The following is a 26,565-nucleotide window of genomic DNA, read 5'->3' on the forward strand; positions in this document are numbered from 1 at the left end:
AATTTTTTTATTACTCAAGAAATGTCAAACCTGTTTAACAAATAACTTGAAGCAATTTTTCAAAAAATAGCCTGAAACTTTTTATAGTACTGTATTATAAATTTTTATATCTTACTGTAAATGCTGCAATGCCTATATTTTTACATTTTTAAAGTTAATTAATTAGTTCATATTTTTGATTTTTAAGCTTTGAGTAATTTTAATCTGTATTTCAAAATCAATTACTGTAAAAGTTAACTGCCAGTAATAATGTAACTAATTTAAGGCTCACAATGAAGATATTGTTTGTAGGCAGCAAAAAATATTTTTTGACATATAAGTTTTCAAGACCAGTGGACTATGGTCTGCACCTGTACACAGTAGGTGCCCAAAGACATTTTTGCCTAAATAGTCTTTTTTGCACAAGAGTAAAAAAGTATGTAAAATAAAAGATTAAAAAGAAAAAAAGTTACTGACCGAGGGTAAAAGTTAGGGTAACAGTGATAGTAACAATAATAAAAAACAAAACAAAATAGACACAATAAATTAAACCCTGCAAAAGTGTCTTCGCCCAAAAGTTTTCCTTTGTGCATATTTGACATCTACTCACACAGTAGTGTGTACAGAGTTTTAATTAAGGTATAAAAATGTTTTTGAATAACACTTGTTTTGTTTTTTTTTTCTATTATAATACTCGTTATAACAAAAACTACAAAACAGAATAATTAAACTCTAAGTAGTATTGTAAAATAATAGTATATTATTTTTATTGTCTAGTGGGCACAATACTTATTTTTGTTAGTTTTGTGTTAGGTTTTGTAAAAGTAGAAAATCACTGTTGTTGACGTCCTGAAAGAATAACATAAAAACTGATTTTGTTTTTTTTTCTAACCTAAACTTACTGACAAAACTTAAATATTAAAAAAATTATATGGACAAAACAACATACTAGAGTACAGATTTGATAGAAACATTTTGACCATATAACAAGCAAGTTAAAAAAATAATCAACTCAAGTATCATGCTTTTAGCAGGAACTTTTTTATTTTGTGTGAACGCTTGTAAAATGAAAAAGTAAAATGGAATCGCACCATTCGTATGGAAACGTGAACAAAAGGAGCTCAAACAGTTTGAAGCACCCGGGTTTTCATCCATTGACAAGATCTAATGAGATGGAGGTATTTGAATTTGTTATCTGTATAATAAAATAAAATAAGTTTCCTTCAATAGGAAATATAAATTGGCTATGATTTGAAATAAAAAAAAAAGAATTGTTTTGATGTTAGTAACCTATTTGAGAATAAAAAACTTTAAAATTTCTTTGGATACAATTGCAAGAAGCAAAGATTAATGTGAGGTCAAATAAAGTTTTTAGTTTTGTGCCCTTTTAAGAAAATAAAAGTTTCAAAAATAAAAATACAAGCAAACCACTTATATCCATGTTTTTATTGTAAAATCTATCAATAGTTTAATTATAATAGTTAACTGTATAAAAAAGTTTAATTAGGCCACATATACCCATGTTTTCTAAAACTGTAATCAAATGCTAATTTGATTTGTATCTCTTTATTTTCAAAACGAAAACTAGTAATAAACCTTGTAAAGAAGCTTTAAAAAATGTAAACAGGACCTGACAGAAGATTCAAGCAGCAGGATAAACAGAGTGATGTCCTACTCAACAGAGATGATGGACTCATTGAGTTTGGGCGTGGGATCATCATCTTCAGTTGATGAAAACACTGATAAGGTATGTGTGATTGATGATTGATAGTTTAGTAAAAATTCTAGTCTTGTACACTTTTGCAGTTTTTTATTTTTTTTATTACCATAAGTAACTATGTAGGTGAAGTATTTCATATATGTAATAAGTGTTTGTTAATGAAGCAAATAAATTACATGTTAAGAGAAATATGAATAAAAAGCATAAAACTAATTTAACAAGTATGTATGTGTGTAACAATTTTTTTTTATTACTGGTTGATCATGGCATACTTGTGAAACTTTGAATAAATTGATAAAACACACTATCACACAATTATAAATTAAGTGCCAATTAATTAAAAAGCAACACAAATTAACTTACAATTTTGATGCAAATTTTCTACTTATTTAAAGAATAATTAAGTAAACTTTTAAATGCTTTTTCTTTGACTAAATAGCAATGATCCAGTATACTTAAGTTTTAAAATATAAATATTTTTTAAAAAGGAGTAAAATAATAGGTTGTCCGGATAAGAGGACACTGTATACACTTTAGTTTTATTAAAATATATTTAAGCAATAGTAAATTGAAGTAACAAGAACTAACTAACTTGTAGTACCTTTAAATGACTAGCTACTTAAGTAACTAATTAAACAAATTAAAAGTATAAACTTATTTACAAGTATAATTTGAATAAACGCATTTTCAACTTACAACAAGGCTAACAAGTATATGTTTTAATAAAACTTTTATTTTTGACAGTTTTTATTATAATTTTTACTGTTCATTGAGCAAAGTTAAACCTGATCCACTTTAACAAAAACACAATGCAAAAAAAAAGTTTAACAAAAAAATAAGCATGTGAGTGTATAATTTGTAAAACAAAGCTTACAAAACATATGTTTTTTTCCATCTAAACAAAAATTTATTTTTTTCCACTCATAAAGTAATAGGTGCAATAGGAACAAATCAGCTTTTTGAGAGAACAATTAGTTTTTGACTTGGCTACCAACAATTTTTGACAATTCACTAAAACATTTTTCAATACAATAAACATTTCAATGTAAAATTTGTAAAACAAAATTTTAAAAAACAAATGTTACTTTCGCATTTCAACAAACACAGTTTTAAACTAACTTTTTCTATTTATAAGGTAAATAAGTGTATAAGGAACATACCAGCTATTTTCATAAACATATTTAAAATAATTTATGAATAAACATAACATTTTTTTACAATAAAAATAATAATCTTTGTTTATTCGATTTAATGTTTACTATTGACAATATTTAATATTTTTTTACTAATTACTAAAACATTTTTTCACAGTTATACATAACATTGACCACCAACAGTATTTACTATTAAGTTAGTAATATAACAGTTAGTATTAGTAGTATAACAACTTTATTTATTTTTTTTTCAGGTGTACGCCAAGTTCATGAAGGAGCACGAGTGCTACGACCTCATCCCCAAATCGTCCAAGCTGGTGGTGTTCGACACGAAGTTGTCGGTGAAGAAGGCGTTCTACGCGCTAGTCGCAAACGGGCTGAGGGCCGCACCGCTGTGGGACACAGACATGCAGAAGTTTGTGGGGATGCTGACCATCACCGATTTCATCAACATCTTGCACACGTACTACAAGTCACCCACAGAGAAAATGCATCAGGTTTGTTAAATTGCTTGGAAAAAATTGTTTAGAACATATTAGATATTAGGTTTGTTGATCTTTAGTTGCTTTGAAACGAATAAGATAAAACATTTAATTTTTATCCAGTAGATATTAGGTATTTGAAAACAGTATATTACTGATTCAAAAATCGACGGTTTTATAAATTATAAGTTTTTAATACTAATGTTAAATATAATACTATTAAGTTGATTCAATTTAATAGTACTTTTTTCAATGCCTCCTTGAAATAAAAATTATTTTTTTTAGTTTGTAAAAAATTATCTGAAGTTTTTCATGTAATATATAAAGTAAATAAAGAAAATGATGATAAAAAAAAAAGAATGATTTACTATTGGCTGTTAGCTTTTAAGAAATAATTTTTGGCTAATGATTAAAGACTGTCAATTTTAATAAAGATAAGTATTAGACTGGACTGTAATGTCATTACATTTTTAGAAATTGTTGTACTCAGGATAGTTAATTTAATTTTATAAAAGTTTAGCTAAAAATTTTCAAGAGCAAATATTTAAATATTTTAGTGTTAATGCTTAGTCTTTTTTTACTCTCGACTCACTTTTATCTAAATCTTGGTACAAAAGTTATGATTAAGTTATGAATTTTATAAACAATTTATAGGTAGAAGAACACATAATAGCAACTTGGAAGAACATCAACTCACACAGCAGGCTAATTGCCATCAGTCCCCATGAAAGTTTGTATGATGGACTGAAAAAACTCATTGAAAACAAAATTCACAGGTTATATTTGCTATATGTATTATTTTATACATACACAGTTGACTATATTAGTGATATATAAAATATAAATATAAAACAAGCATAGTTTTGCCATTAAAACCCAAGTTTGTTTAGTATGGTTTATTAACTTTTTTTAAGTTTATAAATATTATAACGTAAAATCAAAAAAAAAAATCCAATAAGCTCTCAAAATAACGAAGCATCTTTTTTGGCTTCCTTCTAGTATTAAAATATCAAATGTTACTTTAGAAGTTTTATAAATGTTTAAACTTTGGTTACAAAAACAAACATTAAAGCGGTAAAAGTCTACTCTCAAGACAAACAAACTTTGAAACAACAAACAGAATATCTTATTATCTTAAAAGTGATTTTTTTTCATAATTATAATATATTTCAATCTTTAAGTCATTAACAGTAACGCCCTTACTTATAATATAATTAATTCTAATAAAATTTTCAACTCCTACAAACAGGTTGCCTATAGTAGCAAAGGCGGAAGGCGAACCTCTGTACATTCTCACGCACAAGAGAATATTAAAATTTCTCAATCTCTTCATATCAGATCTCAACAAGCCTTCATTTATGGATAAGGTTTGTTAAACCTGCGCGATTAGAGTATAATGTAATCTTCATGTATAAGGTTTGTTAATTGATACATCTCAAAGATTTATTTGTTTAACTTATGGAATTATGTTACTTTAGAAGTACTTACGTGAAGTATAAATTCTAGTTTTCAGTTAAATTTTGGTTAGCGTATTTTTTTAAATGTTAAAATTACATCATGAAGTGACAATTAAATTCCTAGTTTTGAAAATAAAACTGCAAGTGTTCTTATTTGCTTTTTAATTTTTTTTTCACATTATATTTAACAATCATGTATGCAGCCTTACTAAATTATTCTTTTTAAATAAGTGTTATCAAAATAAAGCAAAGCCTTATTTCATTTCAAAACTTATACGTGTAGCTCGAATTTTCCCTCAAGTTATAAGTTATTCATAACAACAACTACTCAGTTTGAAATATAAAAAATCGATTATGTTTCTTATAAAGTTAAATTATATTATTTTACATATGTACTGAAGTAAATTGACATATACACATGCACTAACTTATAATGTACCGTACTAACATTAATTATTTATTAAAATTAACATACTATTTATGTAATACAGACATTAGAAGAGTTTGGAATAGGAACATACACAAATTTATGCAATATTTTATAAAGTAAATAATTTATCATGTTTATTTTATACAGACATTAGAAGAACTGGGCATGGGAACTTAAACACACTCATAATATACTTATTTATTAAAGTGTTTATTTAAATAAACATAATTTGAACAGACATTAGAAGAATTAAATTAAATTCAACATACTGTTTATGTTATACAGACATTAGAAGAGTTGGGCATAGGAACATACACTAATTTATGCAACTTTCTAGTGTAAATAACTTAATATAATGTTTATTTTATACAGACATTGGAGGAATTAGGTATAGGAACATACACAAACTTATGCAGCGTCACTGAGCAAACTCCCATCATAGAAGCGCTGAGAATGTTTGTTGAAAAGAGAGTTTCTGCACTTCCTGTGGTAGACCCTTCCACTGGTTTGTATGACTAAATAAAATAAGTATACCTGATTAATTTATAACTAAAAATATAAAGTTTTAGATAAATATTTTTTGACCAACTACTGGTTTGTATTAATTATATCATTATACTCAATTCTCATATAGTTTATATATATAGGATTGTTTGTTTTATTCAAACAAAACATTGTTTACGAAACATAAGTAAAAACTAGGTAAATTTATTATGAGATTATTTTTTTATGCCGCTATGTTAAATTGATATGTTGTCATGTTCTTTTAATAACTCAAAATGTTGACTTTTTTACTAAAGGTTTGTTTGTACAGTAGTTAATTGTCTTAAGAGTTTTCTTTGTAAGTGCAAATGTGTATTAGTTTTTAGATAACTGTGTGTATATACTTTTTATTATGTTGTAGTTCACAACTTATATAAACTAATTTTTAAGTTGGAGAAAGTTTTATAAAGCTTAAAAAACAACATTAATGATATTACTAAACAAAAGTTTTCAAATAAAATTCATTTTCCTGGTTCACTTGAAAGTATATCCTTTTATAAACTCAAAACTTGAACGAAAAAAAAACTGTAGTAGTTGAAAAAGTTAGCTTAAAATTGTTATATGAAAAAATATTTAAGTTTTTATTTTATTGTCTATTATCTAAAAACTAATTAGATTTTGGATAGATTACAGTACGTAAGTTGAAAATTAAGTTCATTAAAATTAATCTTTAAAAGTGTACTAAACTTTGTTATAATAAAAGCTGAACAGTTGAACAGTGTTGAATGATCAGCTGATTTAAGTTATTGAGAAAACCAGCTATCATGCCTAAATTTTAAAACAAGTCGTTTGAAACTCAGATAATTTTTATTTTTAGCATCCTAAATACTCATCATTGTATTTTTATGTTTAGTGTATTAATTTAGATGTATTGATACTCCAAACACAGGCAGAGTGGTGGACATATACGCGAAATTTGACGTGATCAACTTGGCAGTGCAAAGATCTTACAACAACCTGGACGTCACTGTCAAACAGGCTCTCAGCCATCGGCCCCTCAGGTTAACATTTTAGAATACTTCATTATTCAAAACATAAGTAAAGACTTATTCGTAGCAAAATTAGACAAAGGTGACTTGATAACATTGTGTGTGTATATTTATTTGGTAATTGAGCTATCTTTTAAAAAATTCTAAGATGCAATAAAAAACAACTATGCTTGAGTTTCGCCTTATGACTGCTAATTAGTAGCTAGTTTTGAAACAAAGCTTGAAATACGTCTCTAAGCTTGAAATTTTTTTCAACAAATTACTATTAGCTTTGTTAAGCATTGTAAAGTTTATTCTCAAATTCAACTAGTTGAGTACCAGTAGGCAAATTTTAATGATATCCCTTGTCTAACGTACAAATTTCTAATAATTTAATTGATGATGTTTAAAAAATATATGTATGAGTAATAAAAAAATAAATAAAGTTTAGACAATTGAGTTGAATGACTTGACAATGTACAGTAAAATATAGCATTGACATATTTATTCGTTTAAAACTTTATTATGCAAGCTAAGTTTATAATTGAACTAGACCTCGTCAGTGCTTAAATAAAAAATCTTAAAAGATATGTAACAGTCATGGAAATTAGTATTTAAACAATTAAATAAAAACTTTTTTTTCTTAAAAACAAAACAAATTAAGGGCATGGGGGGGAAACACCCTTTTTTAGTTTTTGATCTTATTTTATATAGTTTTTACTAAGCTACAAGATGCTTTTTATAGATTTGAAAAATTCAAAATAACTTTTGAGATATAGCCGGTCAAAGTCGGAGGCAACAATAGGATCCTTATGGGAGGCGCGAACTAAAACGGCAAATAACTAGAAATCACTAAAAATCTATCTCCTCCTACGTTTATTGAGATAACTACCTCAAATTTTCAGGAAATGTTCCTTGCAGTATTTAGAAAATTCTGTCGGAAGGAATTTAAAAAAAATTATTAAAAAAAAAATTTATAAAAAAAAAAACAAAAAAAAAACTGTTTTTTTTGTTTATTTTTTATATAATTTTTATATTTTTATTTTTTTTCAAATTCCTTCCAAAAGAATTTTCTAAATATATCAAGGAACACTTCCTGAAAGTTTGAGGTAGTTATCTCAAAAAACGTAGGAGAAGATAGATTTTTAGTGAAATAGTCTATTTTTGCCGTTTTAGTTTGCGCCTCCCATAAGGAACCTATTGTCGGCTCCAACTTTGACCGGCTATATCTCAAAAATTATTTTGATTTTTTTAAATCTGTAAAAAGCATCTTTTAGCTTAGTAAAAACTACATAAAATAAGATCAAAAACCAAAAAAGAGTGTTTACTCCCCCATGCCCTTAAATTTTAATCTTAAGGTTGAATTTATGGTTAAGTTTAAATTTTAGTTGAGTTTCAAAATCAGTGTAATAATAAAAATGATAGTAAAAACCTATACATAAGCTTCTTTTTTTGTTCAAGTGAGTTTTTTGACATTAAATAAAAATGTAGTTAATAGCAGTAAAAGAGCTTTAAGGTGATACAAGTTGAAAACACATATGATAGTAAAAAATTCATTAAATAAAATTGATTCAAAACGCAGTTATAAAAACTTGAGTATTTTTAGAAATAAGTTATGAGTAAAAAAGCTTTTTTACACAATTCCCCTCATAAATATGACATAATAGTTTACTAACTAAATAAATAAAATTAAATTAAAATTATCAAATTTAAATTTATTGAATAAAAATTCCCCTCAACAGATCACCGGACGGATCGGTGCTGCGGTGCTTCCCCTCCGAAACCCTCAACGTCATAATAGACCGGGTGGTGAGGGCGGAAGTGCACCGCCTGGTGGTGGTCAACCGCGACGAAGTTCTCGTCGGGGTGGTTTCCCTCTCGGACATTCTGTCCTTTATCGTTCTCAGACCCCAGATCACATAATTGCACAATAAAAAGAATTTTTTATAAGTACTTCTTTGCCCTTACTCTTGATACTTGATTGTTGTTTATAAGCCCCTCGTGTTTCTGCCTTTTCTTTCTTGGTTTTGAAACACAGAACGGTTGAAAGTTTCAATATAACCACACAAAAAATATCTTCTTGGAAATTTCTGTTTATAGATTACTTTGTTAGCTGAATCCATCTGTTTTTCTTAGTTTTTCAGCTTGAAAAAAAAGACTGAAATCAAATTATTCAATTACAAGGTTTGTAGACTACAAGTTCAAACTATTTTTCACGGAAAATTTTGGTTTATTATTATTCTGTTTCATCATACCCTAACTTACACACGCAAAATTTTCTTAGATTTTTCTTCTTTTTGTTGCTACAGCCTAGTTCAAATCCAATGTTTCTGTCAGTTGAATAAATCTTGGTAGTCAATGAAGTTTAAAAACAACCATTAACACAAGTATCTGATGAGAATCAATATTTTGTTGATTATCAACCTCTTAGACTTATTTGATGCCGTTTGAATCCACCTGAGTTTACTTTTTTCTTGAGTTCAAGATGATAACAGATTGGTACAATAATATTCTGTTAAGATGGGATCTCTCAAAAAAAAACTAACTTCAAAGTTAACAAAGTTTGCTATTGAATGCTCCCATGCTTTGAATATATAATTTCTGATAGTTTTTCTACTGAAATTCACCACACAATGTTCTGTAAATTGCCAAGATAAAGTTGACTTCTTTAGTTAAACCTGGTTGTTCTTTGGGTTTTATGTTTGATAAAACAAGATTATCACTAGAAATGGTAATGTTGTTATAAACTTTTAAGATGTAAAAACGAATAATATCAATGAAGTAAGTTCAATTTCCTATTGGAGGCAATTATTTTTTATTTTTTGGATAGCGGAGTAATTTTCCAGAAAATATAAACTTGAAAAACTGTTGTACATTTGTTAAAAACCTGAAAAAGTCTATATTGTCAAGAGACTGCATTTGGCAGCATCTACGGACATTTATTCACAAATATATATGCACTCAGGAACAGATTATTGTTGCTTTTAAGAAAAATTGACAACATTTTGGAGGATTACATACGTATGGCTATAAAAGGAAAACTTTTAAACTGTTGTTTTAAGCTGTTGTATATGTAGGAAATCATTTATTTTAACTTTTTTTTCGCACTTACTTGATAATGTTCTGTTTCATTTAACTTTTGTTAACGCATTTTACTCACAATTAAATAAATTAAAACCTTTAATGGCTGTTATTTTATTTAGTTTTTATTTCTAAACTTTGCTTGACTAAATAATTTCTCTTAATTTTTGTTTTAATTAAGAAATTTTTTTAATCTACTTCAACAGATAACATCTTTAAAACAAGTGAAATAAAGTTAATCATTTGTTTTATATAATTTTTTTGGCATGTTAAAGTAAGTTTTGTTTTACATTATTATTTATGTTACTAATAACTGTCTAACATTTCTATTATAGCTTTGCTTGTTGTTATTTTATGCTATAACCTTAAATTTAAAGTTAATTTTCACAACTAGTTTACTAATGCATTCTCATTAACTTACTTTTTAAAAAACTTGAAACAGTTAATTCTATATGTGGGTTCATAATGGTGATGAAAAATTATTCAAAAATTTTTTTTATGTTTTTAGTTTTTTGTAAGTAAAATATTTAAAAAACTTTTCAAAGTATTTGCTAAAAATGTAAGTTTGACGTTTGTAAAAAATAATAAAACTTATTTTATTTGAAAAGTATACCAAAAAAAAAACTTAATTTTTACAAATAAAATTGTTTGCCTTAGTTGTTTGACTTTTATTCATAAAAACTAAAAATCTGCTCAATTTTATACAAAAAATATTAAAAAAAAATAGTTGAAAAATTTAATCAAAAAATTGAATTTTTTTTTAAAAGTATAAAATAAGTTTGAAACAGAAAAGTTAAATGATTTTAAGTGTTAATCACATCACGTAGCGGTATTAAAAGTGTAAAGTACACTATTTATAAAAATGATACAGTTTGTGTGTCTATTCTTATTGTTTCTAGACTTTTTGGTGATTATAAGTCATAAATACATATTTAAATATTTATTTTGGTTTTTCATAAAATTTGTCATTAGTAGTACTAACAACCTATCAAGCAAGTCTCAGTCTGTAAAATATTTTGAAAATAATTTTGTCAACTAATACCTTTCTCTCAGGTTTTTTTTTTAATAATCATTTATTTTTATCCTAGTAACAATGTGAGATGTCAGTTTTAATAGTTAAAGTAAATATTTAGTGTTCCATTGTACTTAATTTCGACTTATAACTTTAATAAATTTGTTAATTTTTTTCTCTATACGCTACTTTTTATGCTTGTAGACTGTGGAGATCTTTTTTATTTTAAAATTCAACCAATTATTTAAATAAAAAATAGAAATTTGAAGTGCTGTGTATTGCTAGCTTGATAATTTATTTTGAAAATTATTTGATACAAAAAAAAAGTTATAGAGGAATTAAATTATGTTTATGTTTTCAAATATGATTTCTGTACTCAAAACACATTTAAGTTTTTAATAAAATTAGCATTTTAATTCAAAGTCTGAAATTCGAAAAATTTATCACAATTTTTTACACTATTTTCGGTAACTATATAGTTTTTACAACTACATTTATTTCGAATAACATTTTTAAGTTAAAATTCTATGATTATGTTACGAAAAAGTTATTTGGTTTGCAAACGGCTGCAAGTATGTTAACTTTACTCACACACTTTATTCTACTTTCAATTTTTTCAGGTTACATAAAACATGACAAATATATTTTCAATTTTATAAAAAACTACTTTTGTATAAATACAATTTGAACAACAACGACTGTTAATTCTTTCAACCTGACCATAAACCTGTCCTGCAAACCCGAAAAGTGTCCTTGAACACAAACCAAAAAGTGCAACCAAATTGTCCTTGGTCTGAATGATCTTCACCTATAACAAAAAAGCGACCCATAAACAAGTTAGTCAGCATGGTTAGTTTGCTAGCTTTAAATGAAGTTTTGTTATATATTTTTACTAGAAATCTTTTGAAGTATTAACACAAATGTGTTGCAGTCTAAACAAACTAAATAGTTTATTAATCATAATGATGAAGGAAATTTACAATATACTAATTATTTTAAAGTTTGTATTTATGTGTGACAAATAGTCACTTTTAAAAATCGTCAAAAACACTGTTTTGTTTTTTTGTACATCCTTTGGATAGATTTTATAAAAATTTTCAAAAAGGACAAAACTCATCTTTAAGTATTTTATTTGTATTTTTATTTGATTTTTTTTGTTTTTGGCTTAGTACAAATCGTACTTATACCAAGCTGGATTAATATTCTTAAATTTTAAGTTGAAATATTTTAAGTATGCTTTTTTTATATAGTATGCTACCTGGGTAATTAATAAGTTTTTTTTTATTCAAAATTTATTATTATCTTAATTAATATATGTTATTAATCGAATTCTAAATAAACTTACTTTTTAACTTGATTTGTTTTTAACTTGAGTTATTCAATTCAACATTTTATAGTTTAAAATCTTAATAATATGATCATAATCATTTACATTGTATAATTTATAAGTAGATTGTTTTACAAAAGTAAATAAATATATTGATAAATAACTCTTAATGATGTTTTATTTTTAATGGTATCTTAGCATGTCTTTTGTAATGTCTACCAATATAATTTAGTATTTTTTTTAACTACAACATATTTATTTGAACTTACATTGTTATCAAAGATATAAATTTAAATATATTAAAAAAAATAAATAATAAAAATAACGCATTTGAATAGTTTGCAAACAACAAAAATACCACAAATGTTGTGTTACAATTAATATATAAATATTCTTAAAACTTACTTCAATTAAGTGTAAAAACTTAATAATAATTTTTTACCACTTCAGCAGTGGTGTGAACCAAGCCTACCAAAATAGAAAAATTTTTTTGCACTTTTAGTAAGTTTCATTAGGCCTTAGAAAGCTTGAATATTTTTTAACAAAACTTGTCAAAGGCATTTCTATAAAAGTTAAGAGTATTGACTCTATGTAATATTTTGTAGAATAAAAAAAATATTTGACTTTTGAGATATATTCAGTTTTTAAAAAACTTTGCGACACAAATATAAGTACTGTTTTTTTATAGTATCTCGATAACTTAAATATTAAACAAAATTATTTCTTTTACTTTTTTAATCCAGATACCTCAAGTTTTTAGGAAGAAGTTTTTGCATTGTTTAAAAGTAATGAAAAGTTGGAGAATTTAAAAGTTCTTGAAAAATAAAAAACAAAAAATAATAATTTTTCAATACTCAAGTGATTGATAGAATTTACAAACTATTTGAATTAGGATATCTGCTTTTACTATTGGTAAACATTTAAATAAGTAATTTAAGAAGTGTGTTGTTTAGTGTTAACGAATTTAAACTAATCACAAAACAAAGTTTTATTAAATTTTACACACTCTTAAAGACTAGGAGATGTGCGTTTTACTAATTAACATTAATAATTAGATAATTTAAGAAATATAATGTCAAAGATAACCAAATAAAAGATTAATTTGACCAATCTCAAAACAGGAAAGTGGTTACCAACCAATAAAAATGCTGCATAGTCGGTTGCCACACAACAGGAAAGTCCATTCATTACGTTGCCATGAAAACTGTCGGGAACTCTAAAATTTATGACATTACAAAACATCAACTCTATGAAGAGTCTATGAAAGTTTTCAGCTAAAAACTGCCAACATACAAGTAAGTTGTTATCTAGAAAAAATTTAAGTTGTTGATTGAATTTTAGGTAAATAAGTATATTTGTTCTAACTAGTGATGTACCGGACTCACTATCCGAGTACTTTTTTTGTCTGATATCCGGATCAGGCCGGATTATAATTTGAAAAAAAAGTCTGGATCCGGTTCCGGCCGGATTCTAATTTGAAAAAAAAGTCCGGATCCGGTTCCGGCCGGACCCGGATCTAGTTAGTAAAAAAGAGCATACTGAAAAGTATTTTTTCAAAAACAAACCATTTGTAAATTAATAAGAGTCATTTTCGTCAGTTAAAATTAAACACCTACCGTGATTGACTCATTTTGTGCACGTGACTAATTTACATTTGTTTACATTTAAACTATAAAATAAACATTTCAATGCAACTATTTAGATATGTTGTAAAATTGAAAACTTTGGAATGAATACTTGCTTTATTTATTGTTTAATTTGAGCTCAGAGAATATTTGGAGTTAATACGGTTAAATGTAAGAGCCAATGAGAATCATATGACGAAATGTTTCAAACTAAATACTGATGCAACAAAACATCAGAACATGACAGGCAGTTTGTATGTAAGCAGTTAGTTAGTTTGGTGTGCAGCTTGAAGCAGCAAAATATCTTGAACTTTTTTGTAAATGATTATTGTAAGTAGTGTTTTGTTTTAAAAGCGAATATTTCAACTGGTTTTTATTTGTTTAAATGTTTAAGCCAGGTTTATAGCTTAATATTTTATTAAAAATTTTACAGTTACTTGTTTACTAAAAGTTTAATTTAATTTTTAGTTTTTTGTTTTAAGTCTTTTGATATAGTTTTAAATAGCTTCCAGTTTTTAAAGTGTTACCAAAGTAATTAATAATTTTCTATATGCTAGTATTTCTTGTTGTGTTTTGTATAAAAGATTCATCACTCAAAACTGTCGTGTCTGGTTATAGAAAGTAGTCTCAGTTAGAATTTAGTATTTGTTAGATATTAATTAAATAAGGTAGGATTTAATTATGATGGGTAGTACTAATAAGTTGAGTGTACCACAATCAGTCCACAACTTTACTACCAAATTGTCAACCTTTGCTAGCTGTTCTACTGATTATTAGATTAAAGTAATTTTTTCAGTTTTTAAAAACCTCATTCTGACTCAGGCTTGTTTATACTCACTCTAGCTAGTTTTATTGACTTAAACAGTGGCAACCCTGCTAGTTTGAAATTTTTTTGGAATTTTAGAAAATCTTGGACTGCCTCAGGCTAGTTTAGTTTTTTATAAAAACTCAGGCTAGTTTTCCTTAAGATTTTGAATGAGTTTGAGCTGATCCAGTTTTAAATGTTTTGTAATTTTCTAGTGTATTTTGTTCAAGAACTTGATTTCAGATTTTTAATTGTAAATAACACCTAAATTTGTAAACCTTGTGGCTAGCTGTTCTACTTATTATTAGTTTAAATTAATTTTTTTCAGTTTTCAAAAACCTCATTCTGACTCAGGCTAGTTTATACTAGTGATGTACCGGACTCACTATCCGGGTCCGGCCGGATATTGCCATTTTTGTCTGATATCCGGATCCGGCCGGATTTTAATTTGAAAAAAAAGTCCGGATCCGGTTCCGGCCGGATTCTAATTTGAAAAAAAAGTCCGGGTCCGGTTCCGGCCGGATTCTAATTTGAAAAAAAAGTCCGGATCCGGGTCCGGTACATCACTTCTAACTGACTGAGGTTAGCAGTCTCGAAAATTGACTGTTTTATTAAAATTTAAGTGTCATTTATTTCTCTTAAACCCCCACTTTTAACATTTAAGCTTACATTCAAAGTCTATTTTTTACATGCATCTGAAGCACCTGGTTTGCAAACAACAAAAGTACCACAAATTTTGTGTTATATTTGAAAGTATAAATTTGTAGAAAATTCAAAGAGTCCCTAACAATTACATAAAAACAAATATTTTTAACTACTGTGGTAGTAGTGTAACAAAAGTTATGTTAAAGTATAAAATTGCCGCGCAAGTTGCCGCGAAAACATGCTTATATACAACAGGTTACTCGGGCTAGTCTGTTTTTTGCTAAACTTAGACTAATTTAGATGTTTCTAGTAAATTTCATGCTATTTTATATGACTGAAAACATGCTAGTTTATGACAAAAACTTTTTTTTTCTTAGAAATTTTGTTGTTCATATTTACTAATTACTTTTATACTTTAAGGTATTAAAGCTTTATTTTCAATTTTTTACATTTTGACTTTTGTTTTTATATTTGATCAAAAACTCAGGCTAGTTGCAATATGTCGAGAAAAAACTGTCGGAAATTTCCAAGTTTAATGACGAAACAAAACATTTTTCATTACTGATGAAGAATATATCAAAATTTGAAGCTGTAAAGTGCCAATGTTGAGGTAGGTTTTTCAGTATTCATAAAAATTAAAAATTTTTAGGTAAATAAGTATATTTGTACTAACCAACTTGATAAATAGGTTACTGCACTTGAAAATTTGGATTTTTGATTTCAATAAAGTATTTTATTATTTCTGTTTAATCTGTACTTTTGCAATTAAGCTCACAGTCAAAATTTTGTACATACATCTGAAGCATCTGAGTTAGCAAACAACAAAAATACTACAAACGCTATGTTACATTTTAAAGTATCAATTTTGATGAGAAATTATAAATTTTTACCAAGTATTATTAACAATATATTTAATACCACCCTTGCTGTGGTGTAACATATAACCTATAAAGTAAAGTAAATACAGCTAAGTAAGTTGCTGCGTTTTTGAAAATTGTGCATGTAACAGTTTTGCCAAAAAACCTAGCATTTTGAACAAAAGTCAACGAGAAATTTAAAAACTTTTAACATGCAAAATAATGAAACTTTGATTAGATGAGAAAAATCTGTCATATACATTTATATTTTCCTTTATCATTTAAATTAGCTTTACAGTATATTTTCAGTATTTTTACTCTATTTTAGACAGTTTTTACCTAAATTATTTTTAACTAAAAATGGACGAAAATGCTTTTACATTCGAAAACTTAAAAAAAATTGTAAAATTCTGATGCAGCCAAAAGGCATCCCACACACTCATCTAAGTTTAGCTTGAATTTTTTTTACTTGCAAAACTTAAGCTAGTTTTATTTTTAGAAAGCTCATGCTGGTTGAAAACTCAAAATTGTCTTGTTTTTAAAGTTATTTTGTTTATAAGTCCTTTTGTAAATATTTTTGTACTTTTAAGTATTAAAGCTTGTTTTACAGTTTTTAAACATTTTGGGTTATACATGTATTTTTTTATTAACCTAGGCTTGTTGCAAGTCGTTATGGAAACTGCGGGAACTAACCAAGTTTTATGACGTCGTATAATGTTTTCTCTGATGTTAAATAAAAAACTGACAATGTTTAACTAAAACTTACATTAAAAATAAACTTTTATACATGCGTCTGGAGCACCTAGTTAATAAACAATAAAAGTAACACAAACGTTGTGTTACATTTGAAAGTATTAATTTACACGAAGTTCTTAATATTAACTTAAAATAATAGTATAAATATTTGGAACTACTCAAGCAGTAGTATGACAATAGTTAATAAACTTGTAGTAGAGTAGTCTTTTGAGAATGTTGAAAACTGTACATGTGTCCTACAGGATTGCCACAAATTCAGGGCAACTTAAGTTGTTTTAGATTTTTTTCTAGTTATCATGCTAGTTTTTTTGACTAAAAATTTATTTGTTGTTAAAAACTATGATGTTCTTAAGTCCTTTTACATTTGCTTTTGTACTTCTAAAAGCTAAAGATTGTTTTACGGATTTTCTTACTGTTTGGGTGTATATATTTTTATAAACTCAGGCTAGCCACATGTTGTCATGGAAACCGAATTTGTTGTTTTTTGTGATGAAGATTGTAAATTTTAGAACTGACTGTGATTTAGGTTTTATAGTTTAGATTTTAGATAAAAATGTATATTTGTTTTAACTTTGAATGACTGTTGAATTGAATGATAATGTTCAAGTAAATCTTGATAAATATTTATTTTATATATGCATTTGAAGCATATTGTTTATGAATTATCGAATAGGTTTTGATTAAAGTTTTCAACTTATAGTAATTTAAGTAATTTGTTATATAAAAATGTTAGGATTTATAGTTTAGATTTTAGATAAAAATGTATATTTGTTTTAACTTTTAATGACTGTTGAATTGAATGATAATGTTCAAGTAAATCTTGATAAATATTTATTTTATATATGCATTTGAAGCATATTGTTTATGAATTATCGAATAGGTTTTGATTAAAGTTTTCACTTATACAAGTCAGAAATTTTTTTCAGCTTGACTGTGGTAACTCAGCATTTAGTTTATACATGCATCTGAAACATATAGTTTGCAAACAACAAAAATGCCACAAATGTTGTGTTACATTTAATTGTATAAATTTGTAGAAAAATACATTGTGTTATTAAATAAATAAAGTAGACAAAAAAATATTTAATACCACCAAGCAGTGGTGCAAATCAAACATAAATTAAAAGAGGCTAAGTAGCTTAGTGAGTTAAATTAAGCTTAGAATATAATTGAAAGCATTTATTTACGCAAGTACACAAATAAAAATTTAACCAATCACAAAACAGGAAAGTGTTCATCAACCAATTAAATATGGTCTCAAAACATGAATGATATTTCCATTTATTGCGTTGTCATGGTAAGCACAAAAATAACCCAGTTTTACGACGTCACAAAACATTTTTGAACAGTGGTGAACAGAAAACGAATATTTTAAAACTGACAATGTTTAGGTATTTTTTTCATAACAAAGTCATAGTTATTGGTTTAATTTTAGGTAAGTATGTTTGTTCGAACTAACTTAACAAAGAGGTCACCAGACTCAAAAAAAAACATTCTTAAGGAAACATAAACATTACTTTCTTCTCAGCTAACCCTTACTTTTGACATTTAAGCTAACATTCAAGGTTTATTTTCTACACGCATCTAAACCATCTGGTAAGCGAACAACAAAAATACCACAAATCTTGTGTTTCATTTAAAAGTATAAACTTTGATGAAATTAAATAATAATTTCACACAAAATTTACAGTAAAACATTTGTAACCACTCTTCCATGGTGTAACAGACTAGCTAAGTAATGCAAAATAAAGATCGCTGCGTTTCAGTGAAACTATGAGTTTAACAAGATTTACCAAAAAACCTGACATTTTGAAGTAAAACCACTGAGAAATTTTAATAACTTTTTACATGTAAAATAATGAAATTTTGATAAGATGAGAAAAATCTTTTATATACAATTATATTTTCCTTTATCATTTAAAGTAGCTTTGCAGTATATTTTCAGTATTTTTACACTATTTTAGACATTTTTTACCTAAACTATTTTTTTACTAAAAATAGACGAAAATGCTTTTTCGAAAAAAATTGAAAAATCCTGATGTAACCAAAAGGCTTGCCACACACTCAACTCAGTTTAGCTTGAATATTTTTCTTGCATAACTTGAGCTAGTTTTATTTTTAGAAATCTCATGCTGGTTTAAAATTAAAAATTGTATTGTTTTTAAAAGTTATTTTGTTCATAAGTCCTCTTGTAATTATTTTTGTACTTCTAAGTTTTAAATCATGTTTCACAGTTTTGTTACGTTTTGGGTTTTAAATATATTTATTATTAACCTAGGCTAGTCGCAAGCCGTCATGGAAACTGCGGGAACCAAGTTTTATGACGTTGCGTAATGTTTTCCTTTTGATGTTAAATTAAAAACTGACAATGTTTAAGTAAAGTCTGCATTACTTTATTCCTGCATCTAAAGCATCTAGATAGCAAACAACAAAAATACCACAAATGCTGTGTTGCATTTGAAAGAATAGAATTATAGAAATTTATTAAGTATATATATATATATATACGGGACACGTTCAAAATCCACCCGCAATCAAAATCCACCCGCGATCAAAATCCACCCGATCAAAATCCACCCGATCAAAATCCACCCGATCAAAATCCACCCGAGTCAAAATCCACCCGATCAAAATCCACCCGGGTCAAAATCCATCCGATCAAAATCTACCCGGTTCAAAATCCACCCGATCAAAATCCACCCGGGTCAAAATCCACCCGATCAAAATCCATCCGAGTCAAAATCCACCCGAGTCAAAATCCACCCGTTCAAAATCAACCCGGTTCAAAATCCACCCGATCAAAATCAACCCGGTTCAAAATCCACCCGATTAAAATCAACCCGATCAAAATCAACCCAAGTCAAAATCCACCCTAGTCAAAATCCACCCGATCAAAATTAACCCGGTTTAAAATCCACCCGATCAAAATCCACCCGGCTCAAAATCCACCCGGTTCAAAATCCACCCGATCAAAATTAACCCGGTTTAAAATCCACCCGATCAAAATCCACCCGGCTCAAAATCCACCCGGTTCAAAATCCACCCGATCAAAATCAACCCGAGTTCATTTTTTTTCGAAATAAGAATTAATTTCTAATAGAATTTTGTAATATTGAATAAAGTTATATGTTTAAACAACTATTGGTATAAAAAAGAGTAAGTATTTATAAAGAAAGAAATTTTAATTTATTTAATAAAATAATTAAAAAAATAAGTTAAACAATATAATTAAACAGCATTACAAAAAAAATCATAGTAGCTTTACAAGTATTAAAAATGTTTATAATTTATTAATGTTAGTAGTGTTGGTGTTACTTTTAAAAAAAGAAGTTAAAAAAAAATAAAAAAAGAATTACGCTCAGTTTTAATCCTTTAAAATTCCTTCTAATTTAATTTCCCAAAGTCAATCATAATTAAATGAAAATATTTACTAAGGATAACTCATAGTAAATTAAAATATCAAAACTATAAAAGTATATAAATTAGAAGAATCTTTAATAACATTTATTAAACTAAAGAAAATTACAAAAATCAAATACCAAATAATGTAAATTTATGAAAATGTTAATAAAATGTTACAAAAAGAAAATTAAAATATTAATCTAAAATTTTTGATGTAAAAAGTTTTGTGTTTTGTGCTTTACTTAAATTTCGAAATAGTATTACATACAATATTTTATTATATAAAAAATTTCAACTAACAGTGTTTATAAAAAAAAAAATATAGATAAATAATTATATAAAATTGCTACGTGATAATAAAATAAAAATCCTTTGTTAAATTTGGAAAAACTATCACCTATTAATTATATTTTAAACATTATTGTTTTCGACGTGGAAAAGACGTTAAAAGATATTTTTGGTGTGCGACTCGATAACTTTAAGGTATGTTCGTGCAAGAGGACTTAGGACCAAATATTTTGAGCGCTTTTATTTGTCGTTCAGTAAACAATTTATTGACGTTTCTTTTATAGTAATTTTTAAAAACAGAACATAAATTTTAATATAAAAATACGAAAACTAATTTACTAAAAATATAAATGAGGAATATGTAAGAAATCAATAACTGTTTTAAAACAATTTTATTGTTTTCTATCTAATTTTTGTTACAAATATTTTTTAGTTATTTTTTTTAATTTATACAATAATTTTAGCTGCTATTATCTTTTTTTCAAAGTGTTTAAGTTATTTGAATTTTCTTTTATTAAATGTTTTTTATATAAACCATCTATTTTTGAAAAAACTAAAAATTGTTTCGTCTAAAGTAACTAAAGTTATAAGTTATTTTTAATTAGATAACAACTTAATTTGCTAGTTTTTAACTAATAGTACAAATTATAAAGCTAAACATTTTTCTTTAAATTCTAAAGTCCTTTACATAAAACAAATATCGACTCTACAATTCATTGAGTTTGCTCAAATAGCTTGTAAATTGCAACTAAAAAAGTTAGTAGTTAGACTTGAGCTAGGGAAATTATATACTTTAGAATTGTAGTAGTAAACAAATAAGTTGAGTTTTTTAGAAATGACACTATATTTATAACAAATATTACGAAAAAAAACTTATAACTTTTTTTATTTATTATTAAAATGTTCTATTTTTACATATGTTCATTAAAAAAAGTATGTATTTCAGACAAGAGAGTTTAAATTCAAGTATAAGTTATTTTTATGAATTTTTGTACCAGACTGTACCAACTTAAACAACCGTATTATTAATTTTATTAATAGGTTAAGGCAAGTTTTGAAAGTGATTAATTGAGTGGTTTTATAAAATTTAATCTCTTTTGGTTAACGTTTAAATTTTAAATTTAAAATTTTCTAATCTAAAACTTTTAATTTACATGCGATAAATTTTCTTGAATTAATTTCCGACAATTTAAGTTAAAAGCTATAACTGCATGTTTTTAATTAATTAGTTGTAAACGTTTTATGTTTTTTTATAAATATAAAGTTGCATAGAAATTGTAATTAAGTAAGATAAATTATTATTTACCGTTCAATATTATATTGTTAATTGATATTTTTTAATTCATAGAAATGGAAATGTTATTATTTACCACTATTTTTTTAAATATAATTTTCATATAAAAAAAGTCAATTTGTTAAAACTTAAGAAATTTTAAGTAATTTAATTAAAAATGAAAAAATATTAAAATTAAACAAAATTTTATATTGGTTATAACGAATTTAAACGTTAAAGACAACTATTGTTATAACAAATTGTTTAGTAGACAAATTAACTTTAAAAGCGTGAAAATTTTTTCTAACAAATAAAACCGAAAATTAATAAATATTTAATTTAAAGTTAATATTGAAAAATCTTTAAATGGCAATACAGTAAAGGTAACTATCTAAAGTAAATTAGTGACCTTTTTTTAACAAAGACAACTTTTATAGATAAATATCTTGTTAAGACCTTTCACATAAAAAAATTATATTAAAAAAAACACAAACTAAATGAATTTTAAACGTTTGCCTTTTACTTTTTTGTAATTAAAAGTAACGAAGATGCAGTTGGATTTAATCAGAGTCGGCAGACAATTGTTTATTTCGGGCCAAATTTCATGTTTCAATTTTTTCCGCGAGCCGTTGTTTTATTCAATTTTTGTTTTTAATCTGTTTTAGTCACGTTTATCTACTTAAAGGGATCAGGCCTGGCATATTTAAAATGTATATTTTTTCTAAAGTCGAAAACTATTTTTTAAAAAAACTTGTGTCATATTATTATTTCTATCATTATTTACAAGGTGTATATCATTAAAAACAGGTGTAGATCATTATGTACACTTTTTATAATCAATTTCTATTATTTTAATTGTATTTTTTTTTTAGTAGTTAAAAAAAATCTTTTTTTATTTAATGCACAGCATATCACGTATTTAAAATTTTAGTGATTTTGTTAAACTAATTCAAATATAAACAAATATTAATACTTTCATTTTAAACAGTGTAAGTTTTTCTTTTAAAACCCCTTAAATACCTTAATAATCTATCTAAAGTTTTTCGGGTTGCAACTTTTTGAAACAAAAAAAGTACAACAGTTACTTCAACCCAGTCACCGTGTTTTTAAAAGTTAAAAACATGTAAAATTGCCAATTAAAAAAACTTTGCAATATTATATAAGTAATTTATCCAAGTATGTAAACTTTTGTTGTTTAAAAGGAAAAGTAAAGTCTAAACTTAAAAGAAAAACTTCTAGATATACTATCTGTCTTTTTTCACATCTAAGGCTTAAGCATAATAAATGGTTTTTAAATGATATTCAGGAACTTAAAAACAAACTATTATAATTTCTTTTTCTTTTTTTGAAAATTTCAATTTAAACTTTGTTTTGTTTAGCGGACCAAATTTACATGCTCGAGGGCCACATAATTACACTTCGAGGGCCGCAGTTTGCTGACCCCTAAATTAAATGGATTAATTTGTAGTATAAATGGTAGCTTTCACTTGTAATACTCAGTTTTTATAAAAATTATATCGTGTGACATATTTGTTTAAAAATTACTTAAAAATTCTAAACTATTAAATTTTATACCTAGAAAAAGTAAATTATAATTGATTGTCGTGTAATTGTGATTGAGATAATACAAGATTATTTTTTCTGGCACATCCTTTAGTTTTCTAAAAGTTTTAACATAGTCATATTTGTATAGTAAAACTTTAATTTATTTATCCTAACCTTGTTAACTTTTATTAGCTCTTATATTTATACTTATATCAAAAACAACAGTTCCTTTAAAAGCTGCTTGCCGGCTGTAGCTATTCAAAATTATATTCAGTAATCAAAAAAATAAAAATATTTTTGTCGAAAATTCCTTATAATAAGCAAAAATACCAAATAACAACTCAAAAAACCTCACAAAATAAGTTCAATCTGTAGTACAGTTTTTATATTCTTAGGTCAATTTATAAGGGACAGAAATACAAGATTTTATAAATGTTTTTTAAATAAAACTTGTTTAAGATTGGTACTTTAGAGTGGTGAGATTTGTTTAAATGATACTTGATTTAAAAAGAAATAAATAAACAAGGTGCTTGTTTTGATTCGGTTGGATTTTGACTTTGGTTGATTTTGTGTCGGTAGGATTTTGACTCGGGTTGATTTTAAATCGGATGAATTTTGATCGGGTGGATTTTGACTCGGGTGGATTTTGATCGGGTGGATTTTGACTCGGGTTGATTTTGATCGGGTGGATTTTAAACTGGGTGGATTTTGATCGGGTGGATTTTGAAACGGGTGGATTTAGAGTCGGGTTGATTTTGATCGGGTGGATTTTGAATCGGGTGGATTTTGATCGGGTGGATTTTGAACCGGGTGGATTTTGATCGGGTGGATTTTGATCGGGTGGATTTTGAAACGGGTGGATTTAGAGTCGGGTTGATTTTGATCGGGTGGATTTTGAACCGGGTGGATTTTAATCGGGTGGATTTTAACTCGGGTGGATTTTGATCGGGTGGATTTTGATCGGATGGATTTTGACTCGGGTTGATTTTGATCGGGTGGATTTTTACTCGGGTTGATTTTGATCGGGTAGATTTTGACTCGGGTGGATTTTGATCGGGTGGATTTTGACCCGGGTGGATTTTGATCGGGTGGATTTTGAACCGGGTGGATTTTGATCGGGTGGATTTTGAACGCGGGTGGATTTTGATCGGGTGGATTTTGAACGCGGGTGGATTTTGATAGTATACCATATATACATAGTTATTTTTAACAATATATCCGTAGCTACCCTTGTTATAGTATAACATAAGGAATGTTTAAGTATAAGTGCAGTTTGCCCAGAAAACATGTTTGCATGGAACAAGTCAGGCTAGTCTGCTTTTTGCAAAACTTAGGATACTTTAGATGATTCTAATAAATCTTATGCTATTTTATATGACTGAAACATGCAAGTTTATGACAAAAAACTTTTTGCTCTTAGAAATTATTTTGTTCTAAGTCCTTCAGTAATTACTTTTGTACTTTAAGGTATTAATGATTTTTTTTTTACATTTTGACTATTTTTTTTAAATTTGATCCAGAACCCAGGCTAGTCGCAAGATGTCAAGGTAACTGTTGGAAACTTCCAAGTTTGATGACGTCACAAAAACATTTTTCATTACTTATGAAGTGCCAATGTTGAGGTAAGTTTTTAGTTTTCTTGAAAAGTTTTGAAAGTTTCAGGTAAATGAGTATGTGTGTGCTAACCAACTTGATAAATGGGTTACTAGACTTGAAGATTTAGTTTTTTAATTAAATAAAATATTTTTTTATTTCTGTTTAAACCGTGTTTTTGATATTTAAATTCATATTCAAATTTTTATACATGCATTCGAAGCATCTGGTTAGCCATCAACAAAAATACCACAAATGTTGTGTTGCATTTGAAAGTATGAATTTTGATGATAAATTATAATAATATACAAACGTTAGTAACACTATATTTCAACCACTCTTGCTGTGGTGTAACATGTTACCTTAAATGTACAAAATGAAATTCAATGTAAACTGTTTATTGAAATTTTCTTGAAAAACTGAACGCCGTTTCAACTTTTTAATAAACTTATCTTGTAAAATAAGTACGGTTAGGTAAGTTGCTGCGTTTCAGTAAAACTATGCATGTAAAAGTTTTGCCGAAAAATCTTGCAGCCTGAACAAAAATCACCAAGACATTTTGAATTTTAATCATCTTTTACATGTAAAATAATGAAATTTTGATTAGATGACAAAAATCTTTCATATGCATTAATATTTTTCTTTATCATTTAAAGTAGCTTTACAGTATTCTTTTTAAATAGTGTAAAATTACTGAAAGAATACTGTAAAGCTACTTTAAATGATAAAGAAAAATATTGATGCATATGAAAGATTTTTAGTAAACAATTAAGTTTAGGTAAAAACTGTTTAAATAGTGTAAAAATACTGACAGTTTTTACCTAAACTTAATTGTTTACTAAAAATTAAAAAAAATGCTTTTACATTCGAAACTTAAAAAAAATTGGAAAGCTCTGATGTAGACAAAAGGCTTGCCACAGACTCAACTCAGTTAAGCTTGATTTTTTTTTTCTTGCAAAACTTAAGCTAGTTAATTTTTCTATTTCTCATGCTGGAATTTTAACTCATTACCTTCTTTTTTTCTAATTATTTTTGTACTTTTAAGTATTAAAGCCTTTATTACAGTTTTGTTACGTTTCAGATATATATGTATATATATCTTAAATCTAGGCTAGTTAAACTAACCAAGCTTTATGACGTCACATAACGTTTTTCTCTGAAGTTGAATTATAAACTAACGATGTTTAAGTAAAGTTCACACTCCGTATTTATTTATACATGAGTCTGAAGCATCTTGTTAGCACACAACAAAAATACCACAAATGTTGTAATGCGTTTTAAAATATAAAATTGTAAGAAATTCTTTAGTTTTAACTTAAGGGTGCTAGAATAATATTTTTAACCACTCATGCAGTGGTATAACAACAGACTTACCTGATATCAATAAAAAAGTAGTAAAGTAGGTTTTTTGTATAATTTAGAAAACTGTACATGTATCCTACAGGTTTGTAACACACTCAAGGCAACTTAGGCTGTTTTACATTTTTTTGTAAATATCATGCTAGTTTTTTTGTCTAAAAATTTATTTGTTGTTAAAAGTTATGTTGTACTTAAGTCCTTTTGCAATTGATTTTGTACTTCTCTAAATACTAAAGATTGTTTTACTGATTTTTTTTTACTTTT

General features: G+C 26.5%; 1 protein-coding gene and 1 long non-coding RNA gene across 3 annotated transcripts; both read left to right on the forward strand.

Annotated features, from left to right (window-relative positions):
• The first annotated feature begins 1,016 nt into the window (after positions 1 to 1,016).
• On the forward strand, positions 1,017 to 10,281 carry LOC145834034 (5'-AMP-activated protein kinase subunit gamma-1-like). Of its 2 annotated transcripts, none has more exons than XM_082941354.1 (8): positions 1,017 to 1,157; positions 1,607 to 1,726; positions 3,108 to 3,350; positions 3,990 to 4,111; positions 4,585 to 4,702; positions 5,595 to 5,727; positions 6,655 to 6,766; positions 8,476 to 10,281. In XM_082941354.1, exons 1-8 carry the CDS (start codon positions 1,059 to 1,061, stop codon positions 8,654 to 8,656), a joined length of 1,128 nt encoding a protein of 375 aa, XP_082797480.1. In that variant the 5' UTR covers positions 1,017 to 1,058; the 3' UTR covers positions 8,657 to 10,281. The 2 variants fall into 2 exon arrangements, with proteins under 2 accessions (XP_082797480.1, XP_082797481.1); XM_082941355.1 differs by having other exon boundaries at positions 6,655 to 6,757.
• A 1,171-nt stretch (positions 10,282 to 11,452) lies between these two features.
• On the forward strand, positions 11,453 to 24,971 carry LOC145835043 (uncharacterized). The gene is made up of 4 exons (XR_014369811.1): positions 11,453 to 11,662; positions 13,275 to 13,448; positions 15,716 to 15,838; positions 24,870 to 24,971. It is a non-coding gene; the product is annotated as an uncharacterized LOC145835043 (long non-coding RNA).
• Positions 24,972 to 26,565: the final 1,594 nt, after the last annotated feature.

Source organism: Thalia democratica, chromosome 4 (genome assembly GCF_965202585.1).
Source record: "Thalia democratica chromosome 4, ktThaDemo2.hap1.1, whole genome shotgun sequence".
Taxonomy (NCBI): Eukaryota; Metazoa; Chordata; class Thaliacea; order Salpida; family Salpidae; genus Thalia; species Thalia democratica.